Consider the following 23,126-nt stretch of genomic DNA (forward strand, 5'->3'; position numbering starts at 1 on the left):
TTTTTGTAATTTCATATTTATGTTCTTTTTTTTTTTTTCATATTCTGTATTCCGTTTTAAAGTTCAAAGTAACTTTTGTTTGGAGAGACAACTATATCTCCTGGAAAAAATACTGGGATTTTGTTTTCAGAGCATATATTTTCACTTTTTATCCTCATCTGTTTTTATTAAAAATACTGTTTGCATAAAAACTTTCTTTCTTCTAAGCACATCTGTTCTTGCTTTTACCTCACCTGAAGATCTAACCCTTTGCATGTGACATCCTCAATGAAGAATAAGCAGCAGGAGCAGATGAGCTTTCAAGAAATAAAGATCCCATTTTCATGCAAATGTACTAGTAATTAAAAATGATGGGAGAAAAAAAAAAAGCAACTCAATATGCAATACCTTCAAATTTAATTTGAAGTATAATAGTTTTAAACTTTCCCATAAGAACTCCCGGACTCTTTAAGTGGTTTAGTTTTGAGAACAGTAATAATTGTCATTCAGATTAATGGGCTGGTTTTTCTTATCAAAAGACACCTTCAAAACAAGTTTGGGGGTAATGGTAAGAAGTTTTAAATGTTTTTTTCCCTACGGTTTGAAATAAAGTTAATTAAATTCCTAAGTAAACTGAACTTCCATTTAAGTCTGTGGGTAAAGTATAGCTGTACTCAAAAAAGCCAGTTTAAGGACTACTTCAAGCCCCACATGACTTCTGTTACAGAAAGCATGCCAGCTCTATCTTCAGCATTTACTGTTGCTTCATTAACCAGCTCACCTTTCCTGAAGGAGGTATTTTATGAAAAAACAAAGACTCTCTTTTTATTAAGTTTTACCATCCATTTTTAATCACTTTAAACACTGCAAAATCAGGAAGGGGAAAACACTTTGTGGTAATAATGCAACCTATGGTTTGAGCCTTTTAAAACTGCTGCAGAAATTGAGATTTAACTTATATCTCTTCTCTTCTCTTCTCTTCTCTTCTCTTCTCTTCTCTTCTCTTCTCTTCTCTTCTCTTCTCTTCTCAATGCTCTGTCTACAGTAAAATAGAGTCTGATGTGTTGAGCGTTCTCAATTCTCATGATAGGCCAGGAGAGTTGTAAGTACACAGTTCACAATAAAATTAAATCATTGCCTAAGCATCGGAGCCAGTTCTGTTCATCTTTACTCTGAAGCTGTAAGGTTGCAGAGCTGGAATGCATAAACAACTTCTGCCATTTAATCCTGCGCTATTTAAATTCATTACTCAGTATATAGAAGTAGTTACAACTCCCATGATAGGTGCACCTTTATTGATTAGAAGTAAGTTTATTTCTGATGGGTTCGGAAAGGCTGGGCATTACCTGTATATGTATAGGAACAATGGAAAGCTGCATAATTTACATCCCACAGAATGAAAGAAAAAGCGAGGTATTGATGATTTATTGATTACAACTTTCATTTAGATGAGGAGATGCAGGAGCTGATGAATAATGTAAATATTTTAAAATTCTGTCAGTGATAATCTAAAGGGAATATTGTGATTTGCAATAATACTTGGAAAAATTCCTTCACTAATTCTAGCAACTAGAATTTCTTGTACAGCAGGCTGAGATACGGCCCATGGATTTCACAGGGACTTGGTAATGTCCCATATGCATGAGCTAATTCTTTCTTCCTTTGCATTTTTTTTTGGTTGGTTGGTTACTTTTAGTTTTTCCTAAAGGAGGGAGGTGGGCTACAAGATAAAGTGAGGCAGCTCTATGGAAAACCATTACTGTAAATGCTATGGATAGGACCTACCACACATTTCAGTGCTTCCAATTTCAGTAGAATTAAGAAAATCAGGAGGCTAACAGAGGTTGGGTGTAGTTATGGTGAGGATGGCATCCCATGCTCTAATAAATATGTTCCTTGAAAAGATTTACTCAAATATTTCAGATTCACTTTTATGCAAACTATTAGAACTTCATCATAGGTTTGGTTAGCTGGTGCCTTAGGCAGCTACACCAAGCATTTGAGTTTCTTCTGATAATGAACAATTAAAGCTAACTGAAAGCGCCTATATTTTTTAATTGATTTAGCAGTTGATTGTCTCTCAAGATTAATGATTCCCTTGTGCTCAGAAAATAAGTTGTCAGCTGATGCCTGAAGCCATATTATTTTTATTACAAACTTCATGGATGAAACATCATTTTTGTCAATTATGATTTTAGGGGATGAAACAGATTCATCCCCGTTCGTTAATGTAGAGGACATAAAATAGTATGTAAAGGTCACCGTATAGACCATAGCTGATGACCTTCTAGCTATAAATGAGCTACCAGTAAGTATATTTGATATATTAATTCTTCTCCACATAATAAGATAAAGCAAGCAAACTTGCAATGTCTTTTTTTCTACAGTACAGTATTAAGATTGCTTCCAGTTCTGCTTCTACCCTCATTTCATTTTCATAGCTTCATTCACTTACATACCTATTAAAAACATTATTACATTTCTTCCAATCTAGTGGAAAGACACATTAAAAATTCTGGATGTCTTGAAAGCTTTGTAAAAGAAACAATTAAATGGAAGATTGTCCAGAAGAGGATCCCGAGAAGCTATTCTTGTGTGCATTGGGCCTATTTCTATTCATCATTGTACTCACAAAGAGCAAGAATAATTCAACTGATGCCAGTGGTGCTAACAGCAGATTACTCTATTTTGCATATTCTACCAAAAATGGTCATTAGTATTGCAAAACTGAACATTCAGAAGTTTAAAACTGACAATGTTATGAAAAGAAGCATTAGGAGATTGCTCTAAGGAGGGAGAGGGAGAGTAATTTGCATCTTAATGTGTGGATACAAAATCTGGAAATCTACCAAAGGTGGATATCTGAATGTCTTTGAGGAAAAATTCTTTATGAAAATATTAGATAAGAAGCATAGATATAAGATTCATTGGAGTGTTTGACAGCACCTGTGTGTTACAGTCACCCAGTAAGACGATGAAAATATCTGAGATATGTAAAGAATTAAGCAAGAGCACCCATAGTTTGATTCAAGAGAATGATTTAAAAAAAAACCACCAACAACAACATGAAGACTGTCCATACTGATTGCTGCTCTGAAAGGTTTTATAACATAGAGGATCTACAAAGAGCCACATAGAACAGGCCAGCATAGCAGAGATTAGTTCATCCCTTTGTTGTAAGAAGGATTCAATGGGGCAGGGAGAAGGTTCATTTTGTTCTCAATACCCTGATCCCCAGTGCAAAAACCCATGAGAGACAATCCCAAGCAATCACTGCTTTCAGTCCTATTTTCTCCATATGCATCTGACATCAGTAGGCAGGCAACTGTGTTGCTTTGTATAGCGAAGGTTATAACTCACTGTAAAGAAAAGACCTCTTTTGTTCTGTTCCATTCTTTATACTGCACTCACTATATTAATATTTTAATCCCTTCCAAAAATGAGGCTATCTATCATCTTTTAACCCCTGCCTTAACAATATAGGGAAATATTTTTTATGAGCCAGTTTTATGTTTTAGCTGGTTTTGCACACAAAATAGAATGTGGTGACCTTGTATGACCCTTTCTGCAACAAATGATTTTGTGTTTTTTTCTTTGACCTATGCTCAGCCCCTACAGAATTGTATTTGTTATCTAGGTATGTGTTATCCTGATACAGTATGACAAAGAGGCAACTTGGTCAAACCATAACCTCATATTCTTCATTCCCTAGCTTTCAGTTAGTTTGACTCGAGATTGCAGAATACTGAGATCTCAGATTTAACTTTGAATCTATGAAAAAGCAATATGGGGAAGTGGAGAGTGAGTTTTCTGTGCCCAGAACTGATTCTGATTCCAAAAAGATGAGTAACAGGGAGCTGCAGGTTTCACAGTGCTTTGCTGTAAGCTAGGTAAAATGGAATGTTATAATCTGCTACAATTCAACAAAGACAACTGCCTGAGAGCTAGCATTTGTCCCAGATGCAAAGATGCAAGAGCATCAGTGAGAATCCACAAACAGTCCTTAGTTATAGACTGAATTGGCCACTTAGAGTTTTGTGTTTTCATTCAGAGTAGACTTACTGCCTCCATGAGCCCTTCAAGTAGCATCACCTACTTGTTTGCATCAGCTTCAGACAGTGTTTATTTGCGAGTTGCTGCTGTCAAAAGAATAAGCCATCTTGATGCTAGTGAGTATGCTCAGATGCGGTGAAGTGTAGCTCACACTTGTCTTAATATTGCCTAAATGGTTCTTCTAAAGGCTTCATGTGGAAACTGAAAAGGCAGGTAGGAGACAGAACTTCCACATGACTATGTAAATCAAGGATTTGGTAGCAATAGGACTGCTTCCAATCACTCTTCTTGAGTTTGCACCTTCTGGGGCCACTCAAACCTAAACACTCAAAGTACAAGGGCAAGTATAGCGGTGATAAATTTAGTATATACTCTGTTGGGTAGAGAATATAGCAGTGAAGAACATCTCTTAGTGCTCTAATATATGCACTTTTGAAATACAGTGCACTAAATCCCTCTTTGTTCCCAGAAGTATCACAGTACTCTTCCAGCCAGTACTGTCCTCTCCTTGTATACCTCCTAATTTACTGAGAACAACAGGCAGATAAGAGAAAATTTCATTTTGCTATTCTGTCAGTCACTAATGTGTCTGCTGGCTTAATTATCAGTTCATTGCACAAAGACGGCCAAATGAGTAAACTTGAGCTGTTAATCTTTGTCTTCCTGGGACAGATTCAAATTAATATTCTGATTTTCAATTCTTTCCATGCTCATTTGTAGTGAGTCTGGATTTAGCATTCTCCATCTTCTGCATTGAATTTTTGTCCTTTCTAGCTGCTGCTAGATATTGAACAGCTAATTGTATTTATGCAGCATTTTATTCTTACCAAATGATTTGAACAGAATTTAATATAATCATCTAATTACCTGTTGTTCTAAGCTTTGCATCTAACGTTTCCAGATCTTTGACCTGCTCAATACAGCCCATAATTTAGGGCATAACCTCTGTTATTTTTTTTAACTTCCTTATTCTTACTTTTAGACATTTTACATTTATCACTTCTAACACATATACATACCATTTTTTCCCATTCATTTCCCACTCAAAGGAGTGTATTTTCCTCCTTCCTGTTCCTGACCGGCTGGTCCCTGCATTCCTGACACATCAAATTGCACATCTCAAAGCTCTCTCAGTTTTCCAGTTCATTTATACGACAAAGATGAGGACCTAATGCTAAGCTCTGTGGTGCTGCATTTGTCATCTTCCTTTAACATTTATGATCATTCTCTGACTTTGTAAGCAAGCCACTTTGTTAGCCAGTTGAGTATTACTTCCTTACCTTCTTACCCTATTCATTAATAATGTATTTCGTACTGTATTAAAAGCTTCCTTGGAATCCAAGTGAATAATGTATACTTGTTTATTCTTGCCTGGTTTTGTTGTCATTTCCTCAAAGAAACTAAGCAAATTTATTATGCATTATTTTCATTTTGGTGATCTTCACACTTAAATATTAAAAATTCTATTTACATGGAGGGTCTGGGCAGTTTAACAAAGCAGAAATATTTCTCGTGTATTTTTAGATACCTTTCATAATCCCATAAGCATTATTTAATATTTTACTGAGAGACATTATATAAAGCAATGTATTTGGTACAGTACCCAATGCAAAAAATACAATTTCACAAAACAGAAAGGAACTACAGCCTAATAGAGAACAAAGCAGATTCCATCAAGAAATACTTTGAAATGTCATGAAACATATATTTTACACACAAAAATCTGCCAATCAAGTTTTTACATCAGTTACAGTTTCATAAAGTACCCTGGGGTGCGACTCTGTAGCAATGCGAAGACAACAAAGGAAATACGAGTCTGCAAAAATGTCACAAACACATAAAATCCAAAAAGCACCCATTAAATTTGATGGGGGAAGAATTACTGTTCCAAATTATTAGGCTGTTATATATTTAGAACTGGAATTCCTTTAAAACTCGTTGCCATTGAAAGCCCTATGAATTCAACAGGGATTCCCAGTGAAAAGAAGCCTGACTGGAGATGTTTGCATCTCACTGGAAGTTCTGCGGGCATATTAAGGGCAATATAGACTTCAGAGCAACACTTTTTTTCCTTAGGTACTTCATACTTTTTTCTTCTTCTTCTTTTATTGATACAGAGTTTAAATAACAAGAAACAGAACAATGGGAGTTGTCTTCTTTTTGACTGCTTGAAATCAGAACAAGGCCTGTTCCCAGCCAGAGCATTACTGTTCCGTATGCAAAGCATGGTCCCATAAACGTGACCACTATGGCCAACTTCACAAATCAGTAGTCAGACTCTAGCTTAGAGGACAGGTTCTCTAGCCATTTGTGTGACTTACTGCTTTTACTACACTGGCTGACGTCCTACCATTGCTGCTTGAGGTTTTCTGGACAATGACAATTGGTCTCTTGGACCATTCAAGCCCAAAGCTTCCTGAACCACACTAGATGTATCTGTATCTGGGGAGTCGAATACTGACAGAGTTGATGTCTCATACATAATATTGAACCAGTGGGTAACTTTCCTGTCATACTTTCTTTATCTCCTTTCAAAGATGAGACCTAGTTTGCATTGTATGTTCTAGGGACTTCACCAGGCTCTGGGACTTAAGCCATTCTTCACAAGAAACCTTTGTCCCTCTAACCATTAATTTGATGTTATTAGCAACACACACTGTCATCTCATTATTGACTCCCATTTCCAAATCATTTATGCTGAAGAACATGTCTCAAACCACTGAATCTTCGCTTGCGATGTCCTCCACTATCAAAACTCACCATTTACTTTGATGCTTTCTTTTTGATCTTTTAACCAACTATTTATCCATGCAAGTAGCTTCCATTTGATGCCCTCACTGTTTATGCTCAGAATCCCCTAGCCTAATGCTGTCTTTGCAAAGCTTTTTAAGGCCTGCCGTCCACTTCCGTGGAGTCCCACCATCCCTGTCAGCATTTTATTTAAACAAATCTTAATCATGGCCTAGCCAAAGCTCAGGTTCAAATGCTCCAAAAAGAATAATAAAGCAGATATTGTTGTGGAATTTACTCGTGACAGGTATTTTCTGCTTTCTAGACATTTTCCACGTTGAATCAAGAAGCACACCCTTTTCAACTACCTTTTCTGAACTTTGTCAAAGGCTAACATGAAGCTTAGGCTGAAGCCTCATAGTGTGCTTAAGGCCCATCAAGTAGTGTTCTCTGTGGGAAACCCCTGGACACCTGACCTGTCCTTTCTTGGATTCCCTTTTCTACCATCAGTCTCATCACGCCCTGTAAGCATTCTGGTTTATCACACCTTAACCCCAGCCCTCAGGACTAGCCCTAGCCTGAGGCTGGATGCATGTTACATTTAAATCCTGTTATGGGCAGAAGGGATCATGCCTTATAGAAGGAGGTAAGAATGCACTGTTAGTCCCATTAATGTTTTAACAACCTAATGGTAGAAATCATCCCATTAATGCAGAAAGAATACATTAACAATACAGTTAAAATCATTGTATATAAACTTGTTTGTATCTACTCAGTTTCTCTGGTGCTGTGCTCACCTTCTGTATGTACCACTGGGTCCTAAGGCCAACAACTTCCATCTTCCTCACCTTCCTGAAAAAATTGCAGCAGAAATGGAGGTGTTATGAGTCCCTAGCCTCCCACGTCTTTGCTGCTGGGAGTGTGATGTTCATGGGGGAGAGGGGGCCTTTCCCCTCTGTTTTGGGGTCTGCTTGTGTTTTCTTACTACAGTCTGCATCCTTCTCATTGCTGAAGACTGAAATCTGCCCCACAGATTCTCACAACCTCTTTTAAAGTAAAAAAATAAAAAAGATAAAAAGGCTATTGTGAGAGTAGGATTGTTAGGCTTTTACTATGTAAAGTATCCACAGAGCCAAACTTAACCTGGTTAGGTAATACCCACATGACCTCTAGACAATTGTAATGTACTGAAAAATATCCCAAACCACCTTAAGTCAAGACAAGCCCAGGTAACTCCCATGAACTCCTGCACTGCCAGGTCACTATGCAGTTTCTGGCCTTTTACTAGAATTGGCAAAATCATATTTACTGGGCTACATCTGAATGCACTGAAAAGCTTTTATCAGAGTGTAAGGTGGTACTTTCCTAAGCAGGATGCTAACTCTTCCCAGATAAATCAGATCTGTCCAGGTGTCCCCTAATTCTGTTCCTTATCATTGTTTCTAGTTATTTGCCCAATACACGTGTCAGACTTACATTGCTACCATTCCCCAGATTTTCTCTGGAACCTTTTTAAGGAATTGATGTCACATCTGCTGCCTTCCAGAAGCAAGGCAATTTAAAGCAATAGGTTGCACCCTGCTGTGAGTAATTCAGCTCTTTTGTCCTTGAGTTCCTTTAGAAATTTGGAGTGAATACTAGACAATCCTGGTGATTTTCACTTTATCTATTTATTCCATAATCTCTTCTACAATAATTTCAATTTCAGACTGATCTTCTGATGGGTCCCCTGCCAAGAAGGGTTCTGGTTTCAGAATCTTCCCAGTTCCTTCCACAGTGAACACCAATGCAGAGTTCACTTAGCGTCTCTGCAATGACCCTGTCTTCCCTGAGTACTCTTTTATGCCCTGAAAACCAACTGGTCTGACATATTCTAGCAAAATTCCTGCTCCTGATGTATTTCATAAAGGAAAGGATTAGTAATTTTGATTCCTTTGTTACTTATTCTTCTGGTGCTTTTTGGTCTGCCTTGGTACATTTTCACATTTAACCTGCCAGAGTTTGTAACTATTTCTTCTTGTGTCATTTGAACATGACTTCAGCATTTTCAAAGATGTATTTTTGCTTCTAACAACCTCTCTTACCTTGCCGATTAGTTACATGAGCTTTCTTTTGCCCTTTCTGAAGTCCTTCTCAAGAGAAAGCATGTATTTCTAGTACAAATCCTTAAGTAGGTTCTTTGGGGCCTGTACAGAGTTGAGACTGACTTTTAACAAACGTCCTCTTTCTTACTTTGTTGCTCTTTTTTGAATTAAAATAAAACCATAGTGAGGAAGTGCCCAGGAGTAAGCTCCTAGCTGTTCCTTGACCATGCTCTAGTCTAGGAGATTGCTGGCAGGGATCCCTTCCTCAGAGCTGTCTCTGTAGAGAACCAAAAAATGAAAACATGGGGAGGTATGTGCATGTGCTGCCCTAGGGCTTCCCAGGCTTATATCTGCCTTTACTTTGTCCCCTTACTCCTGTAGATAATCCACCCAGCTGCCTTGTACTTCTCTCAAACCACTGTAAGTTTTGTTGAACGGTTGTCCCTATTTGAGTTTCTGTGGCACCCTTACTGCCGTTTTGGGACCATGTCAGTGGGGAGTAACTGGACTTTCTCTGCTGCCATGTCTGGAATGACAATGGTAGTCGGGGTGATGCTTTGCCCAGTAGGGCTGTAGTAGATAGGAGCACATGCCTCTGGCTCCCTGCTAAGGCACCAGGGAGAGCTCTTCATGGTGCCTGCTCAGTGACCCAGCTCTTTCACAAGCCTTTCACACATAGGGGCAGTTGTGACAATTACAATGAACACTAATGAGATTGTGCAGAAGGAGGGTGTAGGGCTCTCCTCATATCAGTGGAAGGACTGTGCATGCCGCGGGTAACTCGGCCTCCAGTCAGGCTGGCGGAGGGTCCCCTGCTCAGGGTGACGGCCTGCTGCTCTCAAGTGTACCACGCCTTATGGTGTGAGGGAACTGCCATCCGCTCTGGGGAATCTCTGTCGTTGCTAAGAAAGTTGCATTATGATACTTTGAAAAATTATGAGGTGTAAAAATAACGATAGTCTCATTTTCTTTCTAGGCTAGATCTTTAGACTTCTGTTCTAAGGATCCTTACTACTCAGGTTTCCCTGCAAACCTGCTCAGAAGCCTTTTGAAGAAGAGCTGAGAAAAAGCTGAAAAGATTTCAGCTGAAAGATGAAATTCAGAAGCTAGAACTTTTTTCCATGCCATGGCACTTTCCAAATGATGGCAACCGGTAAGAAAATTGAAAGTTTGGGTCCCACTTACAACGTTAATTTAAAAAAAAAAAAAAAAAAGTCAAATGTGAGAATAAACATGTAGGATTAAGCTATTCTGACATATTCTAAATTTGGGTTAAAAGAGATAAGCTTGTCACAGTGTGCTCCCACAGAAGTTCGGGAGATAAGATTCTTGAGACTTTGATCAGTTTTGGCTGATCCTGAGCTGTCATTCAGTGGTTTATATCCCTGGAATATATATATATATATATATACATGGTTACAGTATGTTCCTCCTCTAATATGCATGGATCTCTGCTCTTCAGAAAATAAAATAGTTGAAGCTCTTTTATAAGATAACAAATCAAGATTAAGTTATTGGATAGTTTAAATACTGTTTATTATTATTACTTATTTGCTCTCTAGCAGTCAGGCAACACTATTATGGTGGATTTCTCCTTTATCACTTACTATATCCCATTTCCAGCACATCTGTTTTGAGCTATAGCACATCTTACTTATTTTTGTTCTGTGCATTAATGTTTGCCAGCAAGTGGTCATGAGTACAACAGAATTTCTGTGCAAGCAGTCGGTACTACTGACAGGGTTTCCTTGGTCCTTTTGCTGTTGAATTATCAGGAGAATAGAGAGGAAAAACATTTTTAGAAAGCTGTGTTGGATGCCAAGTAGAAACAGAAGACTACTTCCATGAAGAAACCTTTCTTTACTAGGTACCTGATGCACTACAACTAGCTAAATACAAATAGCTTTATTAATATTCCTTACAGCTTCAGGCTTTGAGAATAAAAGCATTAGCTCTTATGGACCGTAGTAGTTCTCATATAATCTGCAGCTCATTTCTGCAGCCATCATCTTTCATTTGTCAGCTCAGAAAAATTGACAAACTCAATGTAATGTCTGTTATTGACTGCAAAAGCTGCTATTTTCCTGGTAATTATCTTAGTTCACGCCACAAGTCTGAATTTAAATGCATAATTCAAATTCTTTTGAAGTTATGAGATTTTAGCCATTCCATTCCTCTGCATTATGCTTGACAAATTTAGGTCCTATTTAACATTTCTAATTATTTTTTTTTTATATTCAAGGAAATTACACTTGTCAAGCTATTCCATAAATACATAATTTTGCAGTAAGAATTTACTCACGGAAACATATTGTCGTCTTCACATAGGCAGAAATTATGAGTCAGCTCCCTTCCCCAATAAATTATTTCTTCATTTGCCTTGTGACTTAAGGGACTTTCAGACTCACTTGGTTTACTTTGTAAAAGTAGTTAAAATTCACTTTTTAACTACAAAGTCTAGAAAGAATATTTTTTTTCTGTAAATGACAGCTCACATTTTCACACTAGCATTTACTGGCTCAACCTCTAAGTAAAACATCAAATATCACAAGGTTAGAAATAAATAATCAGAAATGGTAATTATGAAAGCACTGTAGAAAGAAGAACTTTGATAACTAATAGTATAATTAGCAACTGAGAAAGCAATGGAAATTAATGTTGACAAATTGTCCTTTAAAGTATATCTGGAGTTGCATTTCTTTGCAAAACTGAAAGTAAATCTGTTTTCTTGTGAAAAAAAAATCTAAATTTGGAACCAGAATAACATCATTAATTCAAAAGACAGCTTTTTTTTTTCTTTTTTCATTGTAAAATCCAGAAATGTAGCTTTCTAAATACAGTAAACAACAGCCAGTCCATGAGATCCATTTGGATAAGAACTGAATTTTAAATTAGTCTTGAATTTGAAATGTAGGCTTGTAAAATGTAGAAATATTCTAGCATTCCTGCAAAAAGGTGAGGTAGATAATCTGATGAAAAATTATGGAATGGTCAGCTTAGACTATGACAAAAGTACAAGACTTTGTAAGAAAATGTGGGTGCTAACATATAGTGTATATATATGTTAATGTATAATATATAATATAAATAGTATGTAATTGTCAATTATAAGTTAGTGATACCTAAGATTATTTTTTTATATTTTTAAAAAAGCTTTGAAAAGAGACTCAATAAAATTTTGCTTTGCCTCTGTAATTGGCATGTGATTGTAATCAGAATGTGATTGTAATTGGAAATGCTTGGGTATCGATGAATGTTATCTTCCTGACTAATGAAAAGTTAAGCAATGTAAAGGGGAATAACCTGAAATGAGGTCAGAGTTCCTGACAATTTTTTGCAGCTGATTTCTGCAAATGAGTCACTCAGGAATTTGTCTTGGAAAGGTAGGAAATGCCACAGACTATACAACTGTAAGACTCCAGCATTCTACTGCCTGCCTGATGAAGTGAACGTAACCACTGTATGGGATATACTAATGAAATAAAACATCTGTGGGTGTAGTTTCTTCCTAAGCTCTAGCAATTTATGTGTGTTTTATATGTAGAATCATGAGAGGTTATATCCCTCATACATTTTAATGCTATCTAACATAACTCTTACTATTATTTTTATTCATATAAAAACCAAAGTCTTTTAAAAGTGCTATTTAGCTCTCATCTCTAAGATGTCTTTCAGACACAAGTTTGTAGGTTAATTATATATCAGATTTTTAAAAAAATCGTTATTGTCTATTTTTTCTATGTGTCTTGTATTACAAAAAAAGAGTAAATAATGAAAAATATTTTACCTAGTCATAAACATTACGGATTACATCTTTTATGGTAGTATTTCATCGTATCTTCATTCTCCTTGAACATGGAAGCATCTAACTGTCTTTGTTGCCTTCCATCGTATCTTTTCCCATTCTCTTGTATCCTTTCAAATTCTGGTAACAAGAATACTGAATACAGTATTTATGAGATGCTAATGGCAATATCTCACCTTGCAGTGTTTTGGAATAGCACAAAAACCAGAGATACAGAGTTTATTTTTATTCCTAGTAATGTTATTCAGAGAATATGAATTTAACCTTATGTCTTGGCCAACAAATCTAATTCTTGAGATTCTTCCCAGGACTGGGTTAATGTGTGATTGTCCACTAGAGAGCAGGCTGAGACCAACAAACCCATTTTGTTCTTGTCATAAACTGACTTTGAACCCAGGTGTCTTAATGTAAATCATTAGTACTTGAAAGCATTGCACCTTCTAGCTTCAGCTGTGAGTATATATACTGCTATCAAAGTTGATGGATATAGCTTGTGAAGCTTAGTGACCTAAGGTGGTGATAATAAAGTATTCTGGAACCTGGATAACATTTTATTCTGTCAGTATGGTTTTCTTGCTCTGGTGACATCAACTAATTTGTACTGCTTTACAGGGAATTTCTGTATCCAGCTTTTTAGCCAGAGTCTCAGTTTCCTTAAACCGCTTTTAGTTTTTTCTGTCAGACTGAATTTCTTTCAGAAAGAAAATATTGCTCAGTATTGATTCCATTGTGCTAGCTAATTTCAGGTTCTTGTACTGCAGATCATCTGAAGCACCATTCAAAATCTAAAAGAATTTTCTAATGCAAAATCCACAAATAAAATAACTCACATAATATCACCCAAAAAGAAAAACCTCCATTTTCTAATCCTTTGAAAAACCTAAGGTCAAATTAACAGGCTCTTTGCATTTTTACCCTAAAAAGTTACACTAACAAGGGTAAAGAGTTTTCAAAAAATCCATAGAATTCTTATCATTTTTGGCCTATTTTTTATTTTGCTTGTGTAAGACATTCTTCTTCTGTGGAAAAATGCTGACCCCTGAGGACAGATACACCAGTGGAGAGATTTAGAGTTCTCCTTGCTATTCTCCCTACAGAACCTATTATAGGGGTATATAGGAATTTTTGTAGAAGTAATAGAGAGTCTCTTAGTTTGCTTTCCTGTAATTGAAGAATATCACATTTCAATTCCCTTTGCTTCCTCAGTTTTGAAAAAATAAGTGCAAGTGTTATTTTAATTTCTTTATCTCCCTAGGCTGCTGTGAAGGCTGGCCTCGAAAGACAATTTTTCTTCAGTACTTTGAACCCTACCAATACTCTCTTGTATTTTGAAAAATAAAAAATGAAAATATGTAACTAATGCCTGTCTTCTCTTTCCACAATCTATAGTCCTTCCACCTTTGAATTTGTTAACGATTCCTTCTTAGAAGATCACATCCTGCTTTTTGCATCCTTTACCTAATCATATGTTTTCTATAGCCCAAAGCTGCTGTGGCTCCATGCTAAAAATTCCTCATTTACCATACACTGTTTTTGCTGTCTGAGTCAATACCTTTCTAATGTGAATATGCTTTCATTTATAATGGTTTCAAAGGTACAATATATATATATATTTTTAATATGAATACAACCTGAAAGATAAAAAATCATGTTAGTAGAGACAAATACCCAGGTTGGGTTATTTCAGCCTGAACAAATCATGTTTGTCTGATGTAGACAACTAAAAGCAGAATCTCATAATGGGAAAGTGCCAGGAAATCTTGAGAAGGAATCACACTGCCAACTCTACTTATAAAATAAATTAGGTTTACTAATGATTATATTTCCCCTCGTATCTATAGATGGAGCGCAGAGTTCCTGTTCTTCAAAGCTGGGATGTCAAATGTATTTCCTGACAGCTCCAGCTCACTTTTCATTATTGATAAGTTAAAGCATCGTGGCTGTTAGCTGCTCTTCGGTAATTAGTTCAATGAGTTTAGGAAACAGCCAGAGCTTGAGTAGGAATAGATGAAAAGAACTCACATATAATATGATGACAGTGGCACCTGGGCTCCCTCTGCCCTGCTGCCAAGCGAATGCTGGGACGTCATAAAATGAAGACTCTGTGCCTTCTGCTGCACAGTTCGCTTGCTGCTCTGTCCTAGGAATTGAGCAGTTATTACTGAAGACAGGAAATACCTCTGGTGCTAATGGGTATTTGGGGAAATGGGAATATTGGCAAACTTGGAAGGCAAATAGGTCAAAGGGATCTCCTCACACTGAGGTGAGGAACAGGACAAAAATAGGGTGATAACAGCAGTTCTTTTTGTTTCTCTTAACTTAATTTAATTCTGCTAACTAAAGAGGTGTATCTAAGAATCCTGAAATACTTGTCTATTTTTTTAACCATGATCCAGAGGATACCTGAAAAGGTAACTGGTATCTTACCACAGGATGGGTTTAGCATGCTTACTTAAAACTGTCCATGCTAAAGCCCATATAAAGATGTAAGAAAACGATTCTGTACAGCAGCTCTTATATGAAGATTTAAGTATTATCACACTGTAACAATGAAATCTGAAGGTACAGCTAAGATAAATGACAGGAAATGATACACTGAAATTGAAGAACTCTCTATAGAAGAAAGCTAAAGCTTACCATAAACAAAGAAAAAACTGAAAGGAACAAGAAGAAAGATGGAGAGAAAACCTACCTACTGAGGTAAAAGAAGAGAAGCATAAAAGGAACTTTTATCAAGGAGGAAAAAAAAAAAGACTATGTAAAGCAAGCCAGTTCCCTAGATATGAAGGGATACATGTGTTCAAGATTATTTATATGTGATGGCAGAGTAAAGACTTCCTTCTTCAGAATGTGTCTGATGCAGTGAGTACAGATCATCTTATAGTCCAGCTAGAGTTACTACAAGTTGATGCATTGTAAGAGATTTTGGGACTTAGGCAAAGTTCATGGAAGTAACGTAAAAAGCCACTGCATCATGATAGGAAATCATGGTAAAGTGGAAGGTACAGAAGTTGAAAATAATCTTCTTAGTTATCAAAAATAGCCTTGAATAATAAGTGGAAGGTAACAGAAGAAATAGAAAGCTGTGAAGTACGTAGGCAGGTGCTGAATACAGAAGCAGCATGCCAAGAAAGTGAAATATTATATTGAAAGCAGAAAATTAATTTCTCACTTCTAATTAGGGAATAACTGTGATTATGACTAGTATGGGTGGGCAAAGAAGGTCATTCATCTTTTGGAAAAAAAACATGAGGGTTACCAAAAGACTTGCAGTCTGAGACTTTATATCTCAGTTTACTTTCCCAAGGATGACCTAGCAACGTTATCTGGGATTTATTCTTGATAGAGGTATGAGAAGAGATCACATGCGGTATCACCTGTTTTTCTAGCACTTGTCTCTGTCCTGTCAATTATGCCACCTTGCATAAAACAGGGAATTTGGCTTGCAAGGGCAGGTATGAATGGAACAAGGAATTTAAAAAGTAGAGGACTGATCAGAGTCATAAGTAAAAACATAAAAAAAAAAAAGAGAAAGCAGCAGCAAATAAGATATAGAAAGAACAAATCTAGCTGGAGAATATACTGATATCAGAGTAATGATGAGGCGATCAGGACACCGGGAAGAGAGTATTTGCCGATATTGGAATGGTCAGTATGAATAAAACAAGCAAACAGTCAGAATTAGGAAGAACAACATACGTTCTTAAAAATTTTAGGTGAGATGAAAAATAGCTGTGATGCTAAAAATCGAACAGAAGACTGTTTGTGACCCCAGTGAGAATAAAGCGCAAATAAAAGGCAGATCTCAGAGAAGACACTTAGCTGCTATCAGCAATGTGAGAAGCTGGATTTAGGGAGTTGGTAAACTGTGGAAATTTTGAGTCTGGAGGACAGAGAATGTGATATTCAAAATAGATAGTGTTAGACTTTGACAGGAAGGAAGAAAACTTAAATCTAGCACTCAATCCTAGGTAAGGTAATATACAAATCAGCAAATCTAAAAATAAAAAAGAGAACAGATTTCCATTCGGCCTTGAAAATCACAGAAATACCTTAGTATTGCATGGATTCTGTCAGAGATGCTCATCATGCACAGTTTTACTGACTGCATCAAGTGTTTTTGGCATTCTGTGTTCACAAATCTGTGTAACTGTAGGCATCTAAACACAGACCTGACATCCTGAATTTTGGCACTTGAGTTTGTAAACAGTGGATTTGCAACAGGCTTTCACCTGCACCAAATGTATCACAATATCATCCTACTTAGTTTTGATCAAAGGATGGTAATAATTTAAAACTCCTGTAGCAATTCTGAAATGCTTATGCTCCCTATACAAAATGATATGTTATACAAATCTAACAGGTTTTTGCAGTCTATTAATGGGCTGGTTTACTAACAAGCTGTTGCAGCTAACCCTGTTTAGGTCTTCCAGCAAGAGGGTTCCATCAATAGGAGTTTGTTCACAGAACAAAGCCTTACATTGATACAAATGTCATTTGATCAGTGAGGAAGTCATAAATTCACGATTAAATTGGCTATAGAAATTGAGAAGTTCAGCATATATGAGCAGCTGCATTTGCATTGAGTGTGTTCTCAGTGTCTAAGCAAGTACGGAAGAAAAAGTTTAACCCAAGTAGAAATTCCTATTTGGAAAAATATTTGGATGATGAGACACCTAAAAATGACTCCCCTTCTCTAACTATGAAAATTATCCTGTCAGCTAGATGTATTTCTCTGAAAGACGGGTAAGAACCAGATGTAAAGAAATAGGCAGATATAGACATACTGTTGTATTTATTTGACTTTTTTTTTTCTAAATCTAGTAATTAGTTTCTGAAAACATTATTCTATTAGAGAAAAAAGCAACAATTCATTAGCAATTTCTTTTTACTTTTCTCTTAAGTTTTGAGATTGATTTTAGGGTCATCTAGCAAACTGTATGCTCCATAACCTGGCCAATAGCAAACACTACTCTCTGAGTAAACTTATGTATATGCTACATTAACAAAGTTAAAAGTGTGTGTTGGCAAGCAGCAAGAATATGGGGAGAGAGTCTGAAACCTGGAGAGGGTCCGAAACCCCAAACTCAACTTAGTTTGCTTTTATCAAAACTTACAAAAGATAGAAGATGATCATTTCCTAAGCATTAAGCTAAAAATATAAATATCCTGACAGATGGTTATACATTTAGCATGTATTTCAAAGTTGTATTGCTTCTCATTAAGAAGAGCATCTAAAATATTTGTATCAGCTCAGATTGTTTATTGACATCTATACAGCAAGTTCATGATACTCCATGCTCAGGGCTTTCATCTATGAAATCAGAGACAACAACAACAACAAAAACTATAAAAGAGTACCTGAGGTACTCCATGCTTTTTCATATACATCCTGCTTCTGTGGAACAAACAAGGAATGTCTAAGGAAGGGCTAAAGTGTCAGATACAAAATTAGATGAAATTCAGCCTATTTGAGTGCATGCCTTTCTTAACAGGGGCTTTGAGTTAGAGAATTCCAATTCTATCACAAAGATCTGAATGGTCCTGAGACAGATGAAGGAGGCAAATAGGCTTCTAGATCACAGTGTAAGACAAAGGTAGTGGAGATGAGGATTCAGACAATTAGCTGCAGAGGGGCTACAAAGTAGGCAGACACCAAAAAAGTCTTAGTGAACAGACCAGGCTGCAGGACTTTGCCCCATACCTGTAGGAAGACAAGCTAACTGCCCTCAGTGCAACCCTATGTTTATACCACAGTGTCCTGGAAGCTGGAAAACATAAATTCAAGGCAGGGAATAGTTTGTGAGAACTCTTAATCAGTGTTCACAGAACAGAAAATCCATCATTCACTGCATATGATCAGCATATAAGCACTGTTTTTGAAAAGTTAGTAGTTGTTATGGTTTGCCCTCAGAATCTTAATTATGAACAATAATAAATATGGCATAGGCAATCGTAGCACTATTAATTTTAATTCATACTTCAAGAGTGCAGAAACACATACACAGTTAGTAGCAAACTTTTTGAACTGCATTATGCTAAATTTTTCTCCAGATTAATTAAATGAGTGCTCTTTAACTCTCTTCGTGATCAGCCATAATCAGGCCTTTCATTTCACCTTCAGACTCATGTTTTCCTGACTGATGCTACTTTCATTAAATTTCTTTTCTTTTTCTTGCATTTAAATTGTTCCTTTTCATGAACATTAGTTGTCTGTATGAAATTGTGAACACAGAACTGTTACAAACCAAAATAATTATGTTTTCCACTCTGAGGGCTGAAAAACTTAGAAAACAGGCTGCTTATGCCAAGTTTTCTCATGACAACTAAATAGGACTATCTGTAAAATTAGGTAACATTTTCATTCTTGATGGCTTGTCAGTTGTTAACAACAACAACAAAAAAGACAGCTAGCTGATGCAGCGATCTAAATATGAACGGATTAGCAATGCATATCTCTGTTTTGATCACCATTGCCTCTCTTTTTTGGGATGGTTTCAAGAATAGCTATGACCATGGTGGGATCCTTGACTTGGCCACCTTCTCACAGCACATGTTGGTGTACTTTACATCACCTGGTATACTCACCTGTGCAGTTTCCTATGCATTTAGTTAGCATGTGGGGACTCTAAGGACAGCTTCTGGGTTAAGACTACTGTGTGCCCAGTTTCCCAGAAATGCCGTCTTAGCTTAAGAGGATGGTTTTTGATGAGGCTGCAGGAAACAGTTATTTCAGCTGTGTCTGGTGACCGCGTTCAGGACAACAGTACAGTGCGAGCTGCACAGCTCGTGTGCTCAAACTTGTGTCAGGGCTGCCCTCAAAGGCATTTTTCTTTTGTGCATCAGTGAGTTTGTCGCACCTGTCGCTGTTTACAGTGGGAAATGAGTTGGACACACACGGATGGATTTGGGGAGGCTCCTCGTGATGTCTCACAGCCCCGTAAGCACAAACATCAGTAACTTGCTCCCATTCGAGTGCCTCCATAAAGGCGACCAAACATCCAGAGTGGGCAGCCCCCGGCCGAAAGAACACAAACACACCACGCGAGCACACACATTTATTTCGCACTTATAACTCGCGCGTGGCCTACATACACGTTCAGCTGCCTGAACACCCCAGCGAACTTGTCAGGCCCCCGGTGGCTCCCCGCGACATGGCGGCGGGGCAGCCCGCCTCCCCGCCCGCCCCTTTCCCCGCCCGCTCCCGCTTTGGCGCCAACGGGCGAAGGCGAGCGGCGGGATGAGCGCCCAGCGGCCCGGCCACGTTAACGGGTACGGCTCCAGCGCCTCCTCCCGGGCACGGCACGGCCACGGGGGCTGCGGCCAGGCTGCCGGCCGCGGCCCGGAGGGGGTGGAAGCGGGGTGCCCCCGGCCCGGGCCGGCTGCTTTCGAGGAAGCTGGGCCCGGCTCTCGGCCGGGGAGCCGCGGGGGCAGGCCGCGGGGTGCTGCGGGGGGCTGGGTGTTTCTAGAAAGCGCCTGCGTTTAGGGGTATGGGGGGGGGGCTCGTGGAAAATCGGGGTGTAGTTGATTTTCAGTATCGCTTCTCGGTGGGGAAGGTTTGTTTTCTATTTCTCTCAAAAACTTGTCTCCCAGTGAGGAACATGTAACGATTGCATCCCAGTACGCGTAGGGGAAAGGTGCCGAGCCTCGGGATGACAGGCCCACTTGATAAAACACCAGTTGCAAACAAAATGGGGAGCCCTAAAGGAGTTAGTGCTGGAAGCCATCAAACACATGTATCCCACGTGGCCTTGGGGGAAAAAGACTGTGCCTAAAGGCGCTTTTTTTTTTTTTTTAAATACCCTCCCTCTCGTTTACCCTAACTGCTGCAAGTTGAGTGACAAAATATTGATAGTTGATCTTCAGGAGCATAATCCATCCTGAAGAAAAAAAACCAACGTTATAGTTGGAGTATAATGCACATGATATCACAAATATGAAAGCAGCAGAGAAAAAAAAAAGAGAGAGGAAAAAAAAATAGCCTGATACCGTGTTGTTCCTGAGTTGTACTACATTGTTGTGTAACTGACCACCATAAATCTTTTTGAAATGGTGTATTCTGTTCTAGGATCCTCGACTACATCTTTCATTAAGGGAGACTTTTTATTTTTTAGTAGTTGAATGAAACTTCTTCCTTTTTGAGACAGCGTGTTACAGTTTGCTTGAAGCCTGGATGGATGCAAAAGAGCTGAGAACAGAGGCAATGTCCTTTAATTACAGAATCTTTTTCTCTGTTTGCCTTTGAAATACAGTTTATGCAGACTTTCCTGCAGACTATAAATCACTGTAGAATTTGAAGATTTTTTTTTCTTCTTTCTTGAGTGGTGTTATATTCATGGCTATTACTTCCCATTACTTTTATTCATAAGTTCTTATGAATTATCACGAGGATAAACCTTATTTGCTTATTTTACAGCCAGCTATCATATTTTCTAGAATAGCCTTTATTCATGCAATTCTAGAACTTATAAATGAGTGTGAGGAGGATGACCAGCAGCCCAAAATCTATAAACTTAATTTTCCTCTGTGTGCTTGAGTGCTAGCCAAGTCCTTGGCTTCTGCTCAATCAGAAATGAAGTGTTTTATATCCATTTCACACTCCTGTGTTCCTGTGCATTGAGCTGAGGGAATTATCTAGCCAATCATTGTGATGTTAAGTAGAAGTAATTGAGTAAGGGGTTTTTTGTTTTGTTTTTATGTTCCCTTTGATGTAAGCCTTCTGCTCATTTTTCAGATATGCTCCTCTCCCTGTTAAGTTGGTACTCCGAGGGACTTCCACTTACATAGCGTTCTGTACTTATAAGAAAAGTAAATAGGGGCTTTTGTTTTTTTTTGAATAACTAGGGTTGCTAGGGGATAATTTAACAAAAGGAGACCTCAGGATCTCTTATTTCAGAGTACTATTGTTTTTCTGGAGAGCTTTTCTCAGAATGTTTTATTTGCTGTAGTTCTGCATTGAGTCTTAAATGTCTCTGCTGAGGACTCTCTGAAGACATCATTGTGAATGTCACTTAGTTTGGAATGTATTAGAGTAATCGTTTGAAGTCTGCTGGTGTTTTGGATTGTGTAAACCTGCTTTTGTGACATTTTTTAAATAATCACTCAAATCAGCTTAAGTACTTTTTTCGCATTTTAATTAACCTGTCAAAGTTCAGTTTGGTATGGAAAAATGGCAAGACCAGTAAGGCAAGCCTTAAATTTTTTTCTTTCTGCTGTGAACTTGTTCTCTGAACACTATTCTTTGTTAGTAGGATACCATTCCAACCCTTTAGCTGAAATGATTCAGGCCAGTTTGGGCACTCACGTTTTTGTGTGCTTTCATAATTGACAGTTTTTCACACTATTTACAGTGTTGTCAGTGTGAGAGGTGTGCTGGTTGCACAGAGAATGTACGTTTCTCCCACCTTATACTGAGATGATGGCCTCAGTGATAATTCTCATTCATTCCACGGAAAAGCCAAAACTGCTTAGTTGTAAGGTGTCATATACAAACAACTCAAAAGCAGCAATTTAGTTTTAGTAGATAGCACCTTTGTAGTTTTATCATTCATGTACCAGCAATCTCTTCAATAAATAGTGTAACCTCAGTGTGACAAGCTAACTGCAAACCTCAAATACATGCTATTCTTATATTTTTTGTTATAAAAACCACAACTAACAAAATATTTGTCTTCTAATGTTTGTGCTTGGAAGGCGCTGGTACTAGAGTGGCTACAAGATGTCTTGCTACTTGCAATTGCCTATGAAGTATTTTTCTGCATGGCTCAACATTGCTAGAAGGGTGTCTCAGTCTCCTTCCTCTTTTTCCTAAAATATCTTAAGCTGTAGTCCTTGGTAAGAGGGGCCCAAGAAGAAAAGTACTGCACCCGTTGTATTTTTATAGGCTATTTACTGTCTTGTATTTGAGATGTTCCATGGATCACTGGAGAGCTGTTAGAATTGTGACATCACTTTGTTTTTCAAGTGTAGCAATGGTAAGTGGGATCTGGGGGAAGCTCATTTGGATTCAATATTTTCCTTGAAATCTGCTAAGCTTTAGTATATTGGAGGGGAGAGGGGGATGTCTTTTCCCTCTTTGAACTGGAAAGCACAGAATTTTTTCTTATGCTGTCCAAGCAGCCTTTCAACCATAAGGAGGCAAGAGAAAGTGATGAATCACATCCCCTCTGCCTCTTCACATCCCCTTTGCCTCCCCCAAACAAACCCCCAAAAAGTATGGAAAGAAACTGCTTTTCATGCCACGCTTATATATTCTAAGGGAAAAATTCTTCAATCTATCTCGTATCATCTTTTAGGAGGCTTTCATAAAGGGCATAATCTCAAGAGCAACTTAGCAGGGGCCTATCAGAATAGTTTACAAGGTCAGATTGTTGCCAGTAAGTGTTGCATTGAGAGGCAAGCTCACGGCTATAATTGTACAGACAGAAAGGAAAGCCTGCACAGGAAGCTTCCAAATAGAAATCTAACGAACACTT

The 23,126-nt window shown here is 37.8% G+C and overlaps 1 protein-coding gene across 2 annotated transcripts in view; it reads left to right on the top strand.

The window, feature by feature from the left end:
* The first annotated feature begins 9,846 nt into the window (after window positions 1-9,846).
* Window positions 9,847-23,126, top strand: part of DCTD (dCMP deaminase) — a 31,586-nt gene continuing 18,306 nt past the window's right edge. The window contains exon 1 of one of the 2 annotated variants that reach the window (XM_080589655.1): window positions 9,847-9,999. In XM_080589655.1, coding sequence (XP_080445781.1) covers window positions 9,968-9,999 — 32 coding nt within the window. In that variant the 5' untranslated portion in view covers window positions 9,847-9,967. Of the gene's footprint in view, window positions 10,000-19,774; window positions 19,924-23,126 lie in introns of those variants that run through there. The other variant, XM_080589654.1, reaches the window with a different exon arrangement.

Source organism: Anser brachyrhynchus (assembly GCF_964034855.1).
Source record: "Anser brachyrhynchus genome assembly, chromosome: 4".
NCBI lineage: Eukaryota > Metazoa > Chordata > Aves > Anseriformes > Anatidae > Anser > Anser brachyrhynchus.